This window comes from Strix aluco, chromosome 18, assembly GCF_031877795.1.
Source record: "Strix aluco isolate bStrAlu1 chromosome 18, bStrAlu1.hap1, whole genome shotgun sequence".
Classification (NCBI taxonomy): Eukaryota; Metazoa; Chordata; class Aves; order Strigiformes; family Strigidae; genus Strix; species Strix aluco.
Genome location: NC_133948.1, coordinates 5951143 through 5971739, shown reverse-complemented (window position 1 = coordinate 5971739; position 20597 = coordinate 5951143). Strand labels below are relative to the sequence as shown.

The window sequence follows — 20597 nt, the reverse complement described above, 5'->3', positions numbered from 1 at the left end:
ACTGAACTGTGGACCGAATTCTTCATTGCCATGTTTATTGATTCATCATTTACCTCTCTGCAATCTGGGAATAAAACAGTGTGATTTTCAGAATGATAGCAGTGTGCACGTTTTGCGCAGGAGAAATTCCAGCTACAGCTGGAAAAATGTTCTTTATGAAACAGATGTCAGCCTTTCCCCTGCCTTAAGCTCATTAAAAAACAAAAAAACCCTAAAACTGTAAAAGGTGAGAGTGGTATCTATGGCTTTACTTTTCACCAATTGCCTAGAAATACCTTGATCTAAAAGCTAAGTGGGGATGCATCAGCTCTGCTCTTGCACTAGAAATCTTCAGAGAACTGTGTTGTACCAGGGATCCCATGGATGAGGGTACTTTCCTCTCAAATCAGCATGGCTCCATTGTCCCGTTGTCATCTTTTATCTTGAGTCTCAAATAAATATAAATCTAGTGTTAACTTCTGTCTATTGTGTTAGAAAGCTCGATTAGGTTTTGCAGGTTTTTTCAATATTGTAAATTTTAACCTAGTTATCAAAATACCAACATGTATTGTATTCTGCCAGCCTCAATTGCCTGTGATGTTTCAGTGGGTCTACAGTGACTTTCATGGGAATAGAACATACTGAATGTCTCAAAGCAGTTACTGTGAAGACAAATCTTCAACCAAAGACCATGGGTCAGAAAAGGGGGATGGGGTATTCACAGAGGCCTCTACTGCTACTGGCATCTTATTTGGAAAAGTGCTCCTTTCAAAGGGTAATACTCAGTCACATCCAGTTCTTCCTAGCAGATTTTTATCTCTTAACCCTCCTACAGTGTCAGTTGGAAAGTAAACATCAGTGTTCGGTTTGCATCCTGAGCATACTTTCAGAGTGAGTCTCTTATTCGTCCTCACCTACTGCCCTTCGATTCATAATACAGAGCAGCTGTGAAGTACACAAGTTAGATTCCTTTCCAGTTAAGCTAAACCAGAGAATGTAGTCACCAAAGGCACTCCATCAGCTAAAGGAGCATCAAACCACAGATCTGGGCTAGGACAGCAGCAGGTACAGCCACTGAACTTTCTATAGCATAGACATGGTGTCCTCAGTATGGTTTCACTCTATACATAGTCTCTCCTGTTGCACTATGGACAGCTCTCCAGGACTCCTCCCTTACAAACTCTGGTACTAAAGGCAGTGCATGGCGTGTGTTGAGGGGAAGGAGTGAATTATATCCTCAGTGCTCAAGTCTGCAGGATGGCCTGCTGGGCCTGCTCTAACTTAAAACAGGCAAGCTGCAGTGTCTCGGTGTGCTTGAGGGTTGCAGCAGCCCCACACCAGAAAGACAGGTGGTTTGAGTTTGGGTGCCAGGTCTACACCAGCACTAAGCATGTTTAAACTGGTGACATGTGCTCTCTGAGGTCTGATCAGAGGTGTACCTGGAGCGTGTTGCAGCTCCTATCTGGTCTCCAGAGCCAGGCTCGGAGGGGACAGTGCATGGCCCAGACTTGCTTTAGTGCACAGTGAGAAGACTGCTGCATGTGGCTGAAACTGAGAATCTTTTTTGAACATTAATTTTGACAAGTCTATCAAAACTGTCAAAATCCCACAAACAGGTTTGAGTTTGTGAGTGCACATCCACTTGGCAAGAGCACAGGAGGTAAATGATCAGAGGGGAAGCTAAACAAACAGGCGCTGGGGTTTTACTGGGTCTAAGCGATGCCTTAATCCCTGGGCAGACTATTAATTTCCTTCTTACCACAACCATATGGGTTTCCCACGCTGAATGGTAGTGTTATGCTGTGTTGTAAAATCCTTACTGTCTAACAGGAGCATGGGGATTCCTGAAACTATAGCTCATATTTCTTGCAGTTTAAAGAATGAGGGAAAGTCAATGTCTGATAAACTTATGGTTTAAGTTATTTTCCTGGGCTCCCTTTCTGCAATTTTTCTCTCTCCATCATGGTTTCTTCAGCCTCCATGTACTCCATCACTCTCAGCACTTTATCATCTACCCATTTTATCCATTGTGCTGATGTTTTGGTTGCCTGATAAAATAGCTCATATTTCTTAGCGGATTTTGTCCTACCAGCTGGTAGCCAGGGATACAACATTTTTACTTGCAGAAACAACTGCCTGCTGGTCACTTCTGCCTAGAGAATTTTAAAAAGTGGTGATTTAGAGTGTTAACATTTTTGGCTGATTGCTACTGGGCTTTTGCTGCAAAAGTAAAAAATGTCAGTCATAGCCACAAGTAAAGATTCCTGTATGTCAGCTCACTAAAGCTTTTTAAAACCTCTATTTTCAAAAGAGTGATCTGCTTCCAAAACTTGTGACACATTAAACCGGGTGTCAAAAGCTACAAAGTTTTAATATAAAATAAAAGAAAAATGTATGTGCACTACAGTTCTTGCTCAGTCTGTATTTTAAGTTTCTGTATTGTTTTATGACATTTAACTTTGACCGCTGAGAGGTGGGCCTTAGGGGGTTCTCACAGATTTGAATTCCTCAGTAGGGTGGTTAGAACGATTGTATGCTATGATGAGAAGTCTCTAACCTCCTTCATCTTTCTTATATTAAAATACATGAACAGAATAAAACAATCCAAGGATATGCATGAAATTTGAGGCTGAGAGGAGATACAATTATTAGTTTTTCAGGATTTATATGTGGAGAGGATTACCAACTGCCTTTGTGTTCCTGCAAAATAGCTCTGTCTTGGAGAGCAGTTGACAGGGAGATTTTTGCGTAATTCCAAGTGATCTCTGCTTCTGCTTGCTTGGATCAGCCAAGCCCTCTTCTATGGCTCTTCCAGTATTAAAATCATAACCATAACTGTGCTCTGACATGAGCTAGGGTTAACTGCTGCAGCTGGATACAGACAACGTTGTGTATATCCTACATTAAGGACACAGAATAATTTTGGGCAGTGTCATTTTTGTATTAATTGAACTCCCTTCTGCATCAGTAGCTTCACTGAGCTATTAGGGTTTGCCTGCAGCAGAACTCCTCCTTGCTATTATTTAGCGAATGCCGCTTTGGTAGCCACTCGTGCAGATGACAGAAAGGTGGTTAAATATGTCAGTACAGATGTATAGTGTTCAGCCTGAGAATTTATGTATATAACAAAAATTCCTATTTGATTTGCTTACTGAATATCTGTTTTATGCCGATAGCAGCTCTTTGGAGCAATGCAGGCTTTTTCCTCCATTAAAGAATCTGAACCCTTTATTTACACAGTTACTTTACATTTTCTTTACTGTAGAGCCGATTCTGTAAACCTTAAGTAATGTCATCAGGAATCAGCGGAATTGCTCCCATGAGTGAAGAAACACCTCTATGAAAAAGGGTTTGCAGGCTCAGGATTTTTGCAGTGAAGATTGTTATATGCTGTTTTTCTGTCTCTGATGCTGTTCTTTGAACATCTGACATACGTGTCATTGCATGAAGGAGAAACACAGCACATACGGATCCATGGGTCTTCTTTAAAGTTTTTGGACAAGTTAATGTAATGGTACAGCTTGCTGTAAATTGCTCCTGTGTTATCTCCTAGAGGGGGCTGCATATAGGCAATGGATGAGAGAATTCTTCTATAAGAGAACTAAGTATCCACAATTTCTGTGATGTCCAGAAAATGATTTTATCTGCAGCTGTGAGAAGTTGCTAGGGAACAGTGCTAACTCATTTTCACTGATCATTCTTCATTAGCACTGTCGAGGTAATATCCTCTTTCTTTGCTCAGTGATACTGCCATTTCATTTTGCATTAGGATGTGATTTGGAAATACCTTGGAACTGTCCTGCTTATGAAGTCTGAAATAAACTTTCCAGTAAAGAAACTTTTTTAGGTCTCCTCCAAGCACCAAACACTTCACCGAGAGTCCATGAGTTTCAGGTATCACCATGAAGAACTGAAAGGGCAGAATCAGTGTCAAGCGCTGGGGCTGTGGGAGCTGAGCCCTCACCGGGAGGAGCATCAGGCTCACAAAGCATTTGTGCAGTTGAGTCTCTCCAGGAGAGGACAGGAACATTTTTGGAGATTCTTTTGAGATAAATGTGCTATCTGCATTTATGATATTATTGTGACTGCTAATACATCTTAGCCTCAGCCTTGAAGCATTTGATTTAAGGTGCACACTCTTTTTCACTGAACATCAGGCAGCTGGTAGTCACATTGGAGGCAGTTTGGGTGGTGGCTGTTGATCTGCTTGATAATTCTGCTTGATAAGTCAAAATTCTTGTAGTTTTGATTGCTAGCAGCCTCCTTCCACTCAGGTCTTGTAAAAAGGTGGTTAGACAGCTCATAGCTCTGGAGTAGTATCTGCATCCTTCAACAATTGTGTCTTATTGTGTGATTTCAAAACTAAAAGGTCCCGCACCAGACACTGCTTTGCAGATAAAGCCAAAGAAATAGTCTTACCAACCCCATTGCTTCTTGTTATATAGAGAGAATACATAGCTCTGTTCCTATTTCTACAACTATTTGTTTTGGAAGACTCGTACTGCACGGTTCACTAGCCTTGTCATCTTTATTCAGTGTGCTCCTAATATTCTCAGCCAATTTAAGTGAATCCAGGAGAATTTCTCCACTTATTGCTTGCCCATTCAGCATAAAAAAATATATGTACACATACATAAACACACACTTATTATTGTGTCTACAGCATTTAAAAAACTGTTTCATTGTTCTATGCTCCGTTTTATTCCACCTGCAATGGATAACTAGGTAATACTTCATTACACTCATCTTGTGGTTCTCTGGGGGTTGCTTACAAACAACTTCGCTCATGTGCTTGTTGTGGTATGGTAGCTGTTTCCTACCATGTTTTTCAGCTGTGAAATGGGGTAAATGACACTATTTTCACTATTTCCATAGTCCCCAGTACTGTGCTTTGGTTTTCCTATCCTCTCTTAAATATAATTTAAAAAATTGTTGGTTGCACAGGCTGTGCTGTTAGGAGCTTTGCTGGTGTTTGGCCAGGAAAGGAAGGGATTTGTTGCATTGTTTTCTTTTTATAAGCAGTTTAGAAAAATATATTTCAGACCCTACATTATATTTTTGCATTTATTTTGGAAACAGTAGTTGGAAACAGTCCACAAGGCTTCCAACCACTTTAAATCAGCAGGCAGCACTATTTATCTTTGTCTTTCATTTCTGTAAACAAACACCTTCCTTCACACCCTTGAATACATAAATATTTTGTTTTGTTTAGTATTGTTGCTCATTATTGCCCAATTATCCATTCCTGTAGGAGAAAGTGCCATACAGCTGGGAAAGGTGACAGTGTTAGATTACAACACTGCATTTGCTGTGGAGTTTGGGATAAAAAGAGATCATGGTTTACCTTCTCACCTTGACCTCTAACATCAACCTTAAGACAGTATCTCCTCTTAAACATCTCTGTGTTTGTTTCATAATTCATACTAAGCTATGGCTATGGGCCAGAGTCCCTTAACCCACCAATACCTCCTTAAAACATAGCTATCAGTAATATTGTCAGTTGTAACAGTGGTGTCTTATCATATTACTGAGATTTTTGCTTGCTAGTAGCATACATTTCTAGAGTGCTGCTTCAGGTTACAATGCTGCCGTTTTCCTCGTTCTCACTGCGTTGCCACTTTGGCATCATGTACAGTCCACAAGATGAAATTAGCAGAAGGGTGCACCATCCAGCCATGAAGTTTATGAAAAACCTGTTTCTGACTTTTGCTTCATATTGGGAGTCCCAAGATAATGGCTGCTGAGGTCCCTGGGGAGGCAGAGTTCTATTCTTATTACTCATATAACTCCTAAGGTTTGCTTCCTGTGCTCTAATTCAGGGTCGTTCAAAACCAAAAAGATCCGGTTCTGCAGGCCACGAAGGGCTCTGGTTTCCACTGAGGATCAGGCCCTCTCATGGCTTGTTTAGTAAGTGAATAGAGGTCAGAGCTACAAACTCTATTTGTTTCTGCTTTAAATTGATTTGCATGCATTCTTTCCTTTTAATTCTCCAGAGACTTCTGCACTGTACAAGTTGCAAAACATGTTTTTAATAAGGACTTTCTTTTTGAAAGACACAGGAATAAAATCTGTGTGTGTAATGCATGCTTGTATACGTATATATGCAACTCTGCATGCACGTAAACTGTAAGCACAATAGGCAATTTTGGCAAATCCAAGAGATACATATTACAAAGATCTATTTTATTTAACTCCTGGTATGCACAAGTCAACTTTTGAAGCCTAAATAGATCTTGTGCCCTTTCACTAATTAAATTTTGTTATAAATTCACCTGGGCTGTATTTTTGTAATATCTCCATTTGAATGAGTGTGATTTAGTGTCTGGGTGGAATGGTTTTTCCTCCTGAAATGTTAATTAGATGGAGAACATGTTATGCTTTGGAAAAGCTGCATTGCAAACCCATAGATAAACAGATTGATTTAATTTTAATCTGCTTTCATGGTGATGCATAATGATAACTGGTTTCTGTCTCACAGGGCTGAAAACCACAGACCTTAATAAGAGTTTGTGGGTATATTATACAGCTTTAAATAGCTTATGTTGTGCTAGACCGCTCTCCATAAATTATTCTAACTCCATCAGTATCTCAGGGACTCCCGATTCTCTTCTGCTGTGGATTTTCAATCAGTGAAACTATTAGTGTAATCTGAAGAAACTTCGAGGCATCTTCTCTGAAAACAACTGACAACACTGGTTTGTACATGAAGTATTCAGTGGGGAAAACAAAACAAAAAAAGGCTTACAGAAGCCAGCTCTGTACATTAAATCCTGGCATCCAAATCCTACCTTTTATAAGCCATGCCAAAATTGATTATGAAACTAAAAGCCAGACATTCAGATGGGTAGTATGAAGTGTCTTGCTACATGACCTAATTCTTGCGATACTTTATTCCTGTTGCACTGAGAAAGCTGCAATTTTGTTTAGTCAGTTCTAAAACAGTTTGTTTAAATGAGCCCTTCTCAAATACAGTTCCTTCCATTGAAAGAATTTCAGCTATGAAGGCTTGCTTCTGATAGGGAAAACATTTTTTTTTTTTGAATGGTCTTTATTTCTTCAGGGGTTCATGATGGATACAAATCCAGAAAGCCTTTGTACGCTTGGTTTTCATCCACTCACTGCAAATAACCCTTAAGTGTAACAGAAACAGGCTGAGTTCTACCTGTTTTCTCAATGACAGACACATTTTATTTTTGACTGATGTTCAAAGAGATGAATCACTTTCAGGCTCAAATTCTGTCCTATATTAGCTTCAGCCATAAAAAGCAATGAAACTGCAGAGGGAGGCAAAAGAAGAGTATGGCCTTAAAATGTATAAATTTAGCATCACCCTAATGTTGTACATAAAATTAGAAGTGGAAAAGCTGGGAATACAAATTCCAACCATTCCTTTTTGCACCATGTGAGCAGTTAATTTGATCAGCTCTGTTTATATAATAAATGTGTCCAGGTCAGTCTTTAGAAGTCAATAGGCAAAAAAGGCTTTTGTAAGAGGAAGTGACTGGGACATTTGTGCTAAAAGTGTTTACTCAGATTCCTCATTTGGTACAAGACCCCCCACAGTAACACAAGTTCCAGCACTGACTGAGGTGGAAGAAGTGGTGGTGTCCGATACCAAGAAGCTCTAATCTGTTGAGGAATTCTCAAACAGGTGGACAATCTGCCCTAAGTATGGATTTTCAGGAAGACTGGAAAGACAAAAGGCCTGCTGTCCACTGAATTACCTCTGATTTTTTCTTTCACTAGGAAGTTTGGCTCCATGCGTCCAAAATTAAGAAGTCTGTCCTGAAGTAAAGGCAGAAAATTTGTTGCTGTTTTGTATTGCTATCTGATGTTTCAGTACATTTAAATACGATTCTTTGAGCACAGAGAGCTGCAGGTGCAGTACATGCACTGTAAGGTAAAAAATGGGTCACTGCCACATAAGCATCCCAGGATTCCCAGGAAGACAGCATAAGCTGTATTTTTGCCCTTCATTCAAGGTGATCTCCTGAACCTGTTGAGAGAGTAACCAAAATTTAAAAAAAAGGCAATAATCTGAAGGATGATGGTGGGCAGTAAAACACATTCCTTTTTCCATGCTGGAAAAGAGAACAGAACTGGTCCTGGGTTTGCTTAGTAGAATCAAACCTCTGGGAGGGGAGGAGGTTGTTTGCAGGAGGTGAAACATCAGGATGCAAATGTCAGATTGAAGTGTTCTGGTATCAAAATGGTCTCATTATGCAACATGCAGCAACAGTATGACCTCAGATACTGCAGAGGATGACTGCATTTAATGTAGAGTGTTAGCTTTTGAGGCAGTGATCATTCTGCTGTTACTGACTTGCCAGCAAGAGACAGCTACCTGGGAATTCTTTGAATAGATCTACAGCTTAGTGATGCCAAAACTGCTGTCAAGATTCTAGATCCTGTGGTAACATCTAGTCCCATACTACCTTTTTCTCAAGCTATGACATTTAATTCAGGTCATCAGAAAGACCTTGATGAGGTCTGTCAGCTCACAGTTAGAGACTGGAAGATGGCTGGTTTAGTTCTTCAGCCTCTTCAAAGCTACCATCAGTGGAGCTTCAGGAAATACAGACTAGGTATTTCCACCCCCAGCAGCAGTAATTTGTTACTGGATCAAGAGGTGATGCTACTAGGAAGAACCTGCATGAAGAGCAACCCGTGGCATAGCCATCAGCAAAAATGGGCTCTGGGCAATGACATATGTTGGGTATTTACAGCTTAGGACTGTGAATATTTTCAGGGTTTCTGCAGGCAGTATTTTGCTGCTGTCTTAGATCAGTGCATTAGACTTTCCAGTGAGTAGAAATGGACCTGCTTTCTTTGTCTTATGATGTGAAGAGCTATGGTCAGGTCCCTTTTCACTCACATTTTGCTTGTCTTTGGTTTGAAAGGGACTGCTGGGGGGAAACGCCTCTCCTGCACGTGTTACTGCTGTCCAAAGTTGGTGAATATTAGTAAAGCAAAGACTGCCCTCCTGTACAGCTAAACACTGCTTTTTGTCTCTCTTCATTGCTGGGTTAAGTTTAGGGCAGGAGAAAGCACTAAAAATAAACAGAAATAGAAACCCCCTCAAGTTATTTCTGAAGTGCTTTGGGGGAGATATGGTGACAAGGCAAATTCATAGCCCACTGCAATGTCTGTTAGGTGCCTGGAAGCTCTCAAAAATGTACCCCTCTGCACACAGTTTATCTGCCACCTTCTAGTTGCCACTGGTAACAAGATGATAACCACTGGTAGCACCTGTGTTAACAGCCTCCCTTTTCTTTTTATTCCATTGATGTTGCAAGTAGCTCACTTTCTCAGAAGGAGCATGAAAGGTTCCCACAGATCTTTGCCCTGAGCACTCACAGTAATAAAAAACTAGATTCAATGTCATGGGTCTGAAACATCTTTATTTAGAGCTCTTTAGGGGTTAGAGTCCCTGTTTATTTGCACCTTGTTTTGGAATGGAGAGATGTGTGATATTTGTATGCTGCATGCAGGACATTGTCAGAAGTAAAATGTGGCGGGGGGAGTCCTGCCTGTGGCAGAGTATTTGCGGCTTCTGCGAGCGCCTTGTCTTTGATCTCTTGCACCTCTCGAGGGTGAATTTGCGTGTGTGCTCTCTCTTTCCCTTCCCTGTGGTGCTTCAAACCAGACACTTTGTTGACATTGTACCATGGCACTTAGCAGCACACGTGCTGTAATGCTGTTATTTTTCACCAGCCAGCTGTTCCACTTTATACAACACTTAAGTAACAATTTCACAGCCATTACCAGCCTGCAGTAACGACATGGGCTGAAAGCTAAGCGCTAACTGGTTGTAAACTGCAAAAACTGGGAGATGCTAAAACAGACACTTTGATAAATGAGAGAGGACATTGCCTGCATTTTAATTGGTCGAGTTGAAGCCTCTTTTATCACTAGAGTAAACATAGTGTTTAGTGGGTCATGAGATAGAATTGGGAATCACTGTCTTTATGCACTTAGGAAATGTATTTCCTTGATTTGAGGTGTGATGTATTGATTCTGGGAGTTCCTTCTATGTTTTTTTCTTTCTCCCTTCCCTTGATTTGTACCCTGTCAGCACTGACGGGTTTTCAGGGATTGAGGACTCCCAAGGGCTTTGTTTGCTATGATTGATTTGGTGCAAGGGGTGAGCTACTTGTGAGTCTTGGTAACTGATGTGCTGCGCTGTGAGCAGCGATCCAGAGGTAAGTAACTGCTTGTAGAAATACCTATGAAGGAGTTTAGTTGGATAGACTCCTTCTTTGAGAAAAAAGAAAAAAGAAAACAAACAAACAAACAAAAAAACCCACAACAACCAACCCCAAACCAACCACAATTGAAATATTTGATAAGTCCTTTCTTGCCTCCTCTTTTCCAAAGTAGAATCTGGGCCGAAGTGAAATGATGGGCACAAAATACTTGAACAAATTTACTTGCTGCTTCCCAGCCACAGTGTTTTAAGCAAATGTACAATCTGTTGTACTTAGACTGTTAAATGTGAGCAAATATATGAAAAAGCTTTGTCATATGCCTTTTTGCATATTGCAGTTGGGAAATCTTAGTAGGCTGAACTGTGGCTGAACCAAGAGGCTGTCTCATGAGTGCTCTCAAGAGCCAGCTGAAGGGTTGAAGACCCAGCTTGCCCTGTGACAGCCAGGCAATTCAATAAAGCAGATTTGCAAGAAAGTAATTGAGCCCTGACAGCAGTCATAGTGTTTTCACCTCAGGTATCTTCAGTTTTATCTGTTGACAAATAACACACCTTCCGTTATTATTAACCCTGTTTCATCCAGGTCATTCTTTGGTAATTGCAAAGTGCTACTGCCATTGTAAATTGGGTGAATAAAATTCTGCAATTCCCCAGCAGTGGCAAACACAGTGTCGAGACATAGTAGAGGAAAAAGCATTTCCTGGGATCATGGAATGGAAGTTTTTCTGCTAATTATAGAAGTATATTTAACTGTTCCTTCAAAAAGAGTTCCTAACCTGTAATTCTGTAGAAAACAACAACCTTGTGTTACTGTTTTCAGTAAAATTATGGGTTTGGGGTTTTTAATAGATGACTAAATTAGACCCTATCAAAAATTCTTCTAAGAAATCCTGATCCATAGACTGCAATTACCCCAAGGAGTGTACACAAGGATCTACATTTGTTTTGAAACATCAGAAATCAGTGCAGGATGGCAGTTTATCATTGGATAAAGTGAATGTCAGGGATAAACAAAACCAGCTTGTCTTACTGTTTTTGTGTCCATTTTTCTGGTTTACCTTGTCACTTTGGCATTTAAAGGAATTCAGACATAAAATAAGAGGATACTATCAGTTATGTGTCCATGTTTGTACACTTATTTTAATCTGTTTTTTTAATGCTTTTTAAAATATAAGTGAGAAATTTCCTCAATTTTAAGTGTGTAGCTGGTTACTTAGCAGTACTGAGACCCTGCACAGCCTTCTCAATTGCAGTAAAGCTGTTGCACATGTGCCAGCAGAGCAGGGTAGACTATGCTATGGTCTAAGGCTGCTTTTTTCTTGATTCCCTACCAGTTTTGTTAATAAAACATATAAAAATGTATAGTCAATACAACCTGTTGTGTGTTTTTAAGTAGTAATTGTAACATAGTAATTGCTCTTAACCTCCAGTCGTGGGAAAATGGTTGCTCTTATTGTAAGGCTACCATTTGTTTGGGTTTCCAGGACATGTACCTCCCCTGTCTCCAGAATCTTGTCCAGGAGAATTCAAGGGCTTAATATCTTTTTCTGGGACTTCCAAATGCCTCGCAGCAGGATCAGTGTTCCTGCACGTATCCCAGGGAGGCTCCATGACATGTAGAAATCCTAGATATACTCATTGGCATGTGTTGAGTGTGGGGGCAGCAGTCGGTTACTGATCAAATACACTGTGTGCTACGCCTGCCTTTATTATACCTACATGGCAAACCTGCGGGGCCAACCTTACAGCACAAGCTCAAGGCATATGTGGCTTTGTGTAATGAAACCAGCCACTGACTCACACCCTGGCCAGCAGTCTCTGGCTGTGAGCGATTCACTTGCTGTCTTGTGCTAGAGCGAAGCACAGGGAGTTGGCTCCATCCAGACAGTTGCCTTTTCAAATACATAAGCTTGGCTAGGTGGCCCAAATCCCACACCGGCACCTTCTCATCTGCTGCGATCAACTACTGGAGAGACAGTGACCCCATTAGAGAGCTAAAAGGGTGGGTGTGAGTTTCTTAATCACAGCCAGTTTAACTTGGAAAGATCTGAGCCACCCTCATTTCCCTGTGAAGTGGGAATCATTTTTCTATCATTGGATTTAGTTGACACCCAGCAGTTTTCCTTTCTTGAGGTGGAACAGAAAGGCGGGACCAGATGCTGGTCACTAGAAATAGCTAAAGACATATGCTGAGAAATGTTTCATCCAGATTGTCTGGCCTTTTTCTGTCTCCCTCTTTCTCTAAGATGCCAGGAATGCAGTTTAATTTCCACTCTTCTTTGACCATTGATCTCTTGTCCTGAGGGATGTATGTGGTCTAGGAGCAGTAACTGCACCTGCTTAAAATACATTTTGTGAAATTAGCATAGAAGAAGTTGAGCATAGAAGAAATTGGCAGCCTTCATGTATTAATTCTTCCAGATGTGCTAAGGAAATTACAGCCACTGCTACTGAGTTAGTGGCAGAAGAAATGAGATATAACCCTTTTTGTCCAAGACAGTTGAAAGAATCCTTTTGCTTTTCATTTGGAAAACATCTGTGTGGATGTTGTCCTTCAAAGATTTCCCAAGTAATTTTATGCGGAGGCAGAGCTGATAGTGCTTGTTTTACTGATATTAGCATCTCTGCATGGCAGCAGCTGTTTATACAAAAAATCACATACCTTTTTGATTTTTTGCCTAGAATTGAGAACTTGCCATATCACTGAATGGATTTTGTGTATGAGAGTTTAAGCAAATATAATTAAACTGTCATTTCCTGACAGCTCACATATGTGGCTGTTTGACCACAATGGACTTTTTTGTTTTTGTAAACACATTCAGAAACCAAAAGTTAACAACAACCAGAAACTCCTAATTCAGTAATTTTGCCAGCGTTCTATACCTGGATTATATGTGTAGTTATATAGTGGACTAACTCAGTAGTGCCTTAAGATGCATATTTAGATGTTTAGTTAAAGAAAGGAAGAGAAAGAATTAAGGAATGTAACACCTGCTAAGAGGAAATAAAACAGATATTTAAAAAAATATATATACATATATATAGTTTGTCTTCTCCACTGGTTATTCAAAACCAGAAGTATTATGCTAACACATGAGAACCAGAAAGTACTTCTCAGTAGGAGCCAGTCCAGTTGTCATAGCTGTAACATTTGGTCACACAGCTTTTCCTACCGTTTAATCTCATACGTAGAAACAGACTTCCAAAGAAACCAGTCACTTTTGGGGAAAAAAAAAAAAAAAATTTCTAAGTATTTTTAGGATCAGAGCTGATAGAACAGTTAAACCCAACAGAATGAAGAAATGTGGACTCAGGTGATGAAAATTGAAGCAAAGATATGAAATGTCATCTTTGAGTAATCCAGGCAGGAGGGAGAAGAAAAGGTAGATTTTACCTGTAATATGAGACCGAGCAATGCCTCCTATTTCCAGATATAAGCCCTAGCAACAACCTGACTTCTTTTGCAACAAAAATGATATTTTCCTCTCCAATACAATAACTTCTAGTCAAGAGAGAGCCTTAACGTGCTCAGTGGTGCCCACAGCGTGGATAATGGAAGAGCAGGAGTGAGGAGCATGCTCCAGAATATATCTACTCTGCAATTTAGCTATGACTAAAGCTGTAATTACCATTAGTTCAATAAGATTTCTATCTTGATATAATTTCTTCAAAATGTGGAATTCTTAATTAATTCTCTCATCTCTTTTCCTTGTAATAATGTCGAACTCTAATAGAGTGGTAGCATTTTCTGTGGGGCGGTAATGAGAAAATAATGAAGAAATAAGTAACAGATCAAGCTGACATTTTTGTATCTAATCGGTGAAATATCCTCTTATTCCTCCTAGGGCGAAGGTGAAGAAAGGTGTGAACATTTTCAGTGTAAGAGCCAGCAGCCCATACTTATGGGACATCAGAGAGAGCGTGGATTATACAGGGAAATACGCACCAGCTGTTATTGTTTGCCAGAGGAAATCTGCTGCCTCTGAGAACAGGTAGGTCATTTCCAGAAGTCTATCTTTTAATAACTGATGGTTGTATTTCCTTTTCAAAGCATTTTGCCATTATTTTAATAAGTTTTATTATAGTGCATGATGAAAATGCTTTTGGAAAAGCTGTAGCTGTCTTTGTTTCGTAGTGTGTTGATAATTCTACCATATACGCTTTAAACAAAATGGTATACAATCCTAATACTCAAAGGAAGTTAAAACTTGTTTTCACAGAGTATTTAGAAGAACATGTTTCATATCTTAGCATTTGGTTGTGACTAGTTTAATCTCTTCAAATTATTTGCTGCCAAGCATTACAGCAGGGGGTAATTATAGGACTGTTGTGGTGGTGTTTTCTGGTTTGTTTTTTTATTTTCGCTTGGATTTTTTTCTTGGGTTGTTGTTTATTTGCTTGTTTACTCCTGGTATCAAACTCACATTTTTGTTGGTGAAATTTATATGAATTTTTAGTCTGCAGAAGGGAATAGATTTTTCCATTTTCCATTTCGATTATGCAACAACTTAGATAGGACACTGACCTGTCTTAAACAGGCTTCATCTGACAGGTGGCTGTTCCTTTTCTACTTGCAACTGATTGCTTTAATGAATGCAATTTTATATCATTTCCTGCCTCTTGTTCATTGTTTCTGGAACTGTATGTTAAATGCATATTTATAAGGATCTGACTACCTGTGTATGTATTGTGTTTGGCATTGCTGTTAGAAAACTTGCCATGGAGGTCTTTCCAGGACATGGAAATTCTGTGCTGTGATTTACTTCTGAAATTTTACAAAATCTTACAGGCTTTGGGGATTTATTATGTGATTTAGATTTTTTAAATAAATACCCTCTGAGCCTAATAACTAGAAAGTTTCATGTCTTTGCAATCTGGGTATATGAAAAAAAGAGGAAGGGAAGAATTTCCCTTCATAATCATGACATAAATCACATTCTCCTTACTATAACTCAGATTCTACACAATTTCTCTGCTATAGTATCCTGAATTTTCTCATCTAAACTGTATATTGTCTCATACCTGACTGAATTTTATTGGTCAAAGAAGCAATGTGTATATATGCCAAGGTCAGAGCTTCCTGCTGTCTAGCACAATCTGTCAGACAGATTCTTTAAAATCCAAGTTCAAAGCTATTTGAAGACAGTGTGAATATTTTCACTGACTGAAATGGGCATTGGATCAAAATCAAAGATTATTTCAATGATGAGTTTTCCATCACATTTTATCTTGTTGGATCCACACACTGCATTTGCCTGATTCCTCTTCCTCATCAGGAAAATATAATGCAACCTCATGGGTGAACTGGAGCTTGGCAGCTTATTTCCCTTCACTGTTCATCATTCAGTGGCAAGCCTTCAAAATGACCCCTTGTACACAAAAAAATAAATTATGTCACCTTTCATGCAGTGGTTGTGGATTCTGTGTACTTTCACATGCTGAGTATAAGCATTGCTTCATGTTTATTAAAAGAAATGTGAGCTCATATACGTATTAGATTTTACTGGAAAGAAAATCAAGTGAAGACAAGGTATATGTGTAACTCTCATATAACTTCTGGTTTGACTTACTCCATCTGAGTTCCCAGTAGAGATTTTGTGGGTTTCTCACTTTTGAGAACTTCTTCCTTGTTATTTGTGAATAAATATAGAATATTTGCAATGTATTATTCATATCTGGTTTGCTATTCATTTTAATAAGTAAGATCAAGCATTATATGGGGAAAGACTGTGTGCCCAATATTTTTTGGGAAACAATTTTTTCCTTATCTAAACATGTTTGATGTCACTAGATATGCACAATAGGTAACAGCTAAATATTGATGTCTCTTACCAAATTGTTTGCCTCCATAGTTCATTTAGAAATTTGACAAACTGTGTTTGGATATTGTTTAATTAGTTTTAAAAATCAGAGATCTGATCACATGAATGCAAAGGTGGCAATGTTAATTAACTAAAGATTCAATGCTTTTGTGTTTAAGATAGTTTTACATGGATCAGAAAGTAGTGTTAATAAAGCTAACTTACTGTAACAGGTGTAATTTCATGGATTAAGGAGGCACTTGTGCAAGTGGCAAATTTAACCAAGATGCCTGAGCATTTCTTTATTGAAGTTTGAAATATATCAGTCATTTTATTTGGAGAGGTTTTGGCACCAAAAGCTTATCGTAACAGGATTAACATATAAATATTATCACAGCCAGCGGGGTGTTTTAGAATGAATATTAACAGCAAATATTATGAGTCTGTATGAGAATAACTAATTAAGCCCATCTGTCAAATATGATTTGAAGTTCTCAGTGCCTTGCTTATTATGGGCTTGCGACAGTGTTCCAGATTAATGGTGAAGTAATTACAAAGTTCTCCCCAAGTCTTCTGATTTTATTCTCAGGCAATAATAATTTTGTAACACTCTAAATCCTGACCCATGAGGTTATTAGATGGGTTTACTACTTGTAGCATCTGTACAGTACTTCTGTTCTTCTCTGTGAAGCATCTATCTTCCATCCCTCTATTGTCATGTAGATGACCAAAAAACCGAATAGAAAATGGTGTGATGGGAATTAACTAGTGGCTCAGAAATGTGACTTGGGAAACACTTAAACACTGATTGAATCAGGGCGATACATCCTTATATGTGCCATCCTTTACTTATTTCCTTTGGAAGTTGGCTGACCTTTCTTTTTCTTAATTCCTCATGTAATGAGATGAACAGAATAGAAAGATGAGATTATACAAGTACTGCATTTTCAGAATGTTTTCTTGGGTTAGTACTGTTTCTCATTGTACATGAAATTAAGCATCTCTGCCATGCTAGTGACGGTTGAGAAGACTAGCCAAAAGTGGAAGATCTGGATTCCTGTCTGTTTTTCTCCTGTATTTCATGTTGGACTGGAAGCATGCCAGGTTGGATAGGTTTGGAAAATTATTGAGTGGCTAAAGATGCAGATTTATTGGATTTTCCTTGTCTGCAAAAAATGATTGATAGGCCTTTCCTCTATCCATAGCTGCTGTGGAGACATTAAGCAAGATGTTCTGATATGATACTAATGGGTGTCATGATCCTCTTAAAATATTTTATTCATGTTTAAATTTTTGGGTACAAATGTTTGTTGTTCCACTAGAGAGAATACGTTATTGTTCTCAGTGCTTATGGCAGGAATGAGGCCATTGATCCAAGCAAGTGCAAAATAATTGTAGACAAATCTTGGCCATCTTCAAAGAGAACCTTAATGTCTGGATGTAACTGTTTACTGCCTTATCTCCAAATGTATTTGAACTATATCATGGATAAGCTTTGCTCAGCAAATTCCTTTTCCCTATGCTTGTTGTTGGAAATGTTACAAAGACAGCATTTCTTTTGATACTTTTCTGCTTGCACTTTTGGGTTACAGTTCTATAGCATTGAAGGAGTTATTGGTTTATGCTGCCTGAAACCAGATGCTGGTCCCACTATTAGAGAAACTTATTTTCCTTTTGAACAAGTGACTGAATCTGTGATAATATTGACACAGCGAGAGACAATAACAGTATTTTCTGGGCTATATCCCTCATTTGTTCCTGCGTGTCTCGTTTTCTCATGATACTGTATTTAAATGCTTAATTTTCTTAACACTTTTATAATTCAAGAAATTAACTCGATGTTAGATAATAACAGGGGACAGGAAAACATATGGCAGCATTGCCTTTGATTTTCCTACACAATACTTTCTTTTTATTGTGTTTATACCATTATCCTTAGTGCCCTATATTTCTCATTTTCAAATCTAGTTATTTAACATTTAGTTTTCATGTTGTAGCAGCAGTGAGCTATTGCCTCATTCTCTTACTTGTGGCATCTGCCAGTACATTTGATAGACTCTCAAGAGTGCTGTAATCCTAAAATGCTTCTGATGCAACAAGAGCAACAAATTTGACATAAATAACAGCCTAATAGCCACAATAATTACATTATTTCTCTTGCTGGTGTTCATCAAAATGCTTCATAAAAATAGTTTTATGTTTTAGATCCCCATTAATTTTTTTCCTTGCTATTCATTTGCTCACATGACTTTATCAACTAGAGGTATATTATTGCTTGGAAAGAACATTTTCTACTCAATGGAATTACAAGAAAGATGCATGGTGTAGCAAAAATAATTTCCAGTGTATTTTGTCCCATCACATCATATGTGAATCACATGAGCTTCAGTTTATCATGATGGAACAAAAGCAAGGAAATGCAGTAGAAATCATACATGCTTTCAGATGAGATATATTCAAGTATGATATTAAAAAGCTGGACATGCAGAGTGGGCGAAGAGTTGGGCTAGGCTGTATGTTTGGGTATCTTTATGGCAACTCAAGAGATTATTTGATTGTTTTTTTTCTTCAAAAGAGAAAACAATATTCGGGGGTGGGCGGGGCGGCACGGCACGGATGGAAGGGAGAAGGGAGATATCTTTTGTATGGTTCCAAGATTACTTTCTGAAAAAAATTATTCAGCGCTAAAAAACTGCCTATTCACTCAGCATCATTGATGCTGATATAATATGTTAAGATATGTATTATTGGGCAGATATGTTAATTTGATTCTGAAATACCAGAGTTTAACTCCATTTATACTTCCGAGACACATGGGTAATGATCAGTATTTATCCTGGTAGCTTTAGAGTTTCATTTGTGCACCATTTGGGTTTTTCTTTTACCTTCCTGTGTTATTTGAAACCTCTATGCTTCTAAGAGATTATATGTTGTGATGATGTGAAAGTACTAAACATCTCCAAAGTCATGTTTACATTCCACTGTTTGAAAGCGATTAGCCAGAAACTTCTATTTCACATTTCTCATTTTAATACTTAAATGTGCCCTCTGAGAGGGAACCCTTTGAGATGTTGAGGCAAAATAAATTTGTATGAACCAAGCCTCAGTGCATCATTCTTTTATGTGCTGACCCACTTCTTTCACTTTTAAAAAATAAAACCATTTTATTTATCAAGAAATGAAGAAACTCTCTTGAAATCATCCTACTCAATGGTAATATACTAGAAAAAAGGTTTATGGTTATCATCTTGAAGCAAACCAAAAGAAAAGAGATGAAATATTAGCCAACAGCTATTAGATAAAGCATTATCAGCCAACTTTTTCACCTGTTTGTTTGAAAGAGACTCATTCATTTAAAAACAAAAAGATTGCAGGAAAGCACTTCAAAGGCATGTAGATAGTCTTCTGGCATCTTAGAGATGGACTCTGTTCCTATATCTCTAACACTTACAAGAAGGAGATACTACAGGGCAATTCAGCTGTCATTATGAAGAAGAAGATTCCCTTTAATCTTAGATGAATTTTGGGGTTCTCCTTAGAGAGGAAGGATATGCCTGTGTTCTTTTGTTTGTGAGCATAATGTTATTGGAAATGGGAAAAGTGACAATTAGCACTGAATTGCTGATGCTGTCTTTTGAAGCAGTTCAAAAAAAAAAAAAATCTAATTCCCTCATTCAGGGTTTATCCTTTTGAAATACTAGTTACATAACGTTTACCATCTCTTAATGGCTTGCACTTGATCATATGCAGAGCTACATCATTGCTACATGCATATCATCCTAAGGAAAGTGTAAAGATGAAGTACCCCTAAAATGTAACTTGACATGACTTCACAGTTCGCAACAGGACTGAATAGGCAGGAAACTAAGGGAGATCATCATAGTGCCTGTACCTTTTTATACTGCTATGGTATCCCTCCTCCATCACCTGTAGGAATTTTTGTGCTGAATGGGAGAGAGTTGGACACCACCCCTTAGAAGGGTACATGATAAGCACAGCGATAGTGTAACGGCTTTTATTCTACTTTGTGGACAAGTGGAATGAATAAAAAATATGCCAAAAAGTGTTAGAGCAGAGGCAGGATTTACTGCAGGACAGCTGATTGTTGCTTTATATGGTTTTAGCAATGCAGGGTGAAAAATATCCTTTAAAATAGTGCTTCGTGTTTCCAGAATATGTTGATATGTTGACTGTTTTCTCCTGATCTTTACCACTCCTGCCCTAGTTAAAAATAACTGAAAAGAGTAATTGAAGCTTTAATTACGTAGCCACTTTGATCTGGTACATACTGCACCCTTAACTTCTAGATGTTGCCGTGCGGTCAAAAGGGATCAGGGACAGAGGGCCACCTTTTCCAGTGGCAACCCAGAGTCTGCAGATTTTCTAGGACTTGAATTCTTGAAGCAGAGAGTTGGGATCACTGTCACAGTTAATGCCAGCTCACTACACACCCCAGGGAGAACTGGAGTTATCAACTGTCTGCTCTCATTGCGTGTGTGGGAATAATGATAAAAATTATGAGAAAATACAATAAACTGATAAAGATGTCCTGTTAATTTGAGAGGGTTTTGCACTATGTCTAATTTGTCTTAGAAACTGTGGTCATTTTC

At 38.7% G+C, this 20597-nt stretch overlaps 1 protein-coding gene across 2 annotated transcripts in view; it reads left to right on the top strand.

Moving 5' to 3' along the window:
• TMEM132D (transmembrane protein 132D) overlaps nucleotides 1-20597 on the top strand; it is a 267632-nt gene that overhangs the window by 94916 nt on the left and 152119 nt on the right. For both annotated transcript variants that reach the window (XR_012625670.1, XM_074844388.1), the window contains one exon: nucleotides 14032-14178. Coding sequence is in view for 1 of the 2 variants with exons in the window: in XM_074844388.1 (XP_074700489.1) it covers nucleotides 14032-14178 (147 nt within the window). In the remaining variant the exon portion in view is untranslated. The remainder of the gene's footprint in view (nucleotides 1-14031; nucleotides 14179-20597) is intronic.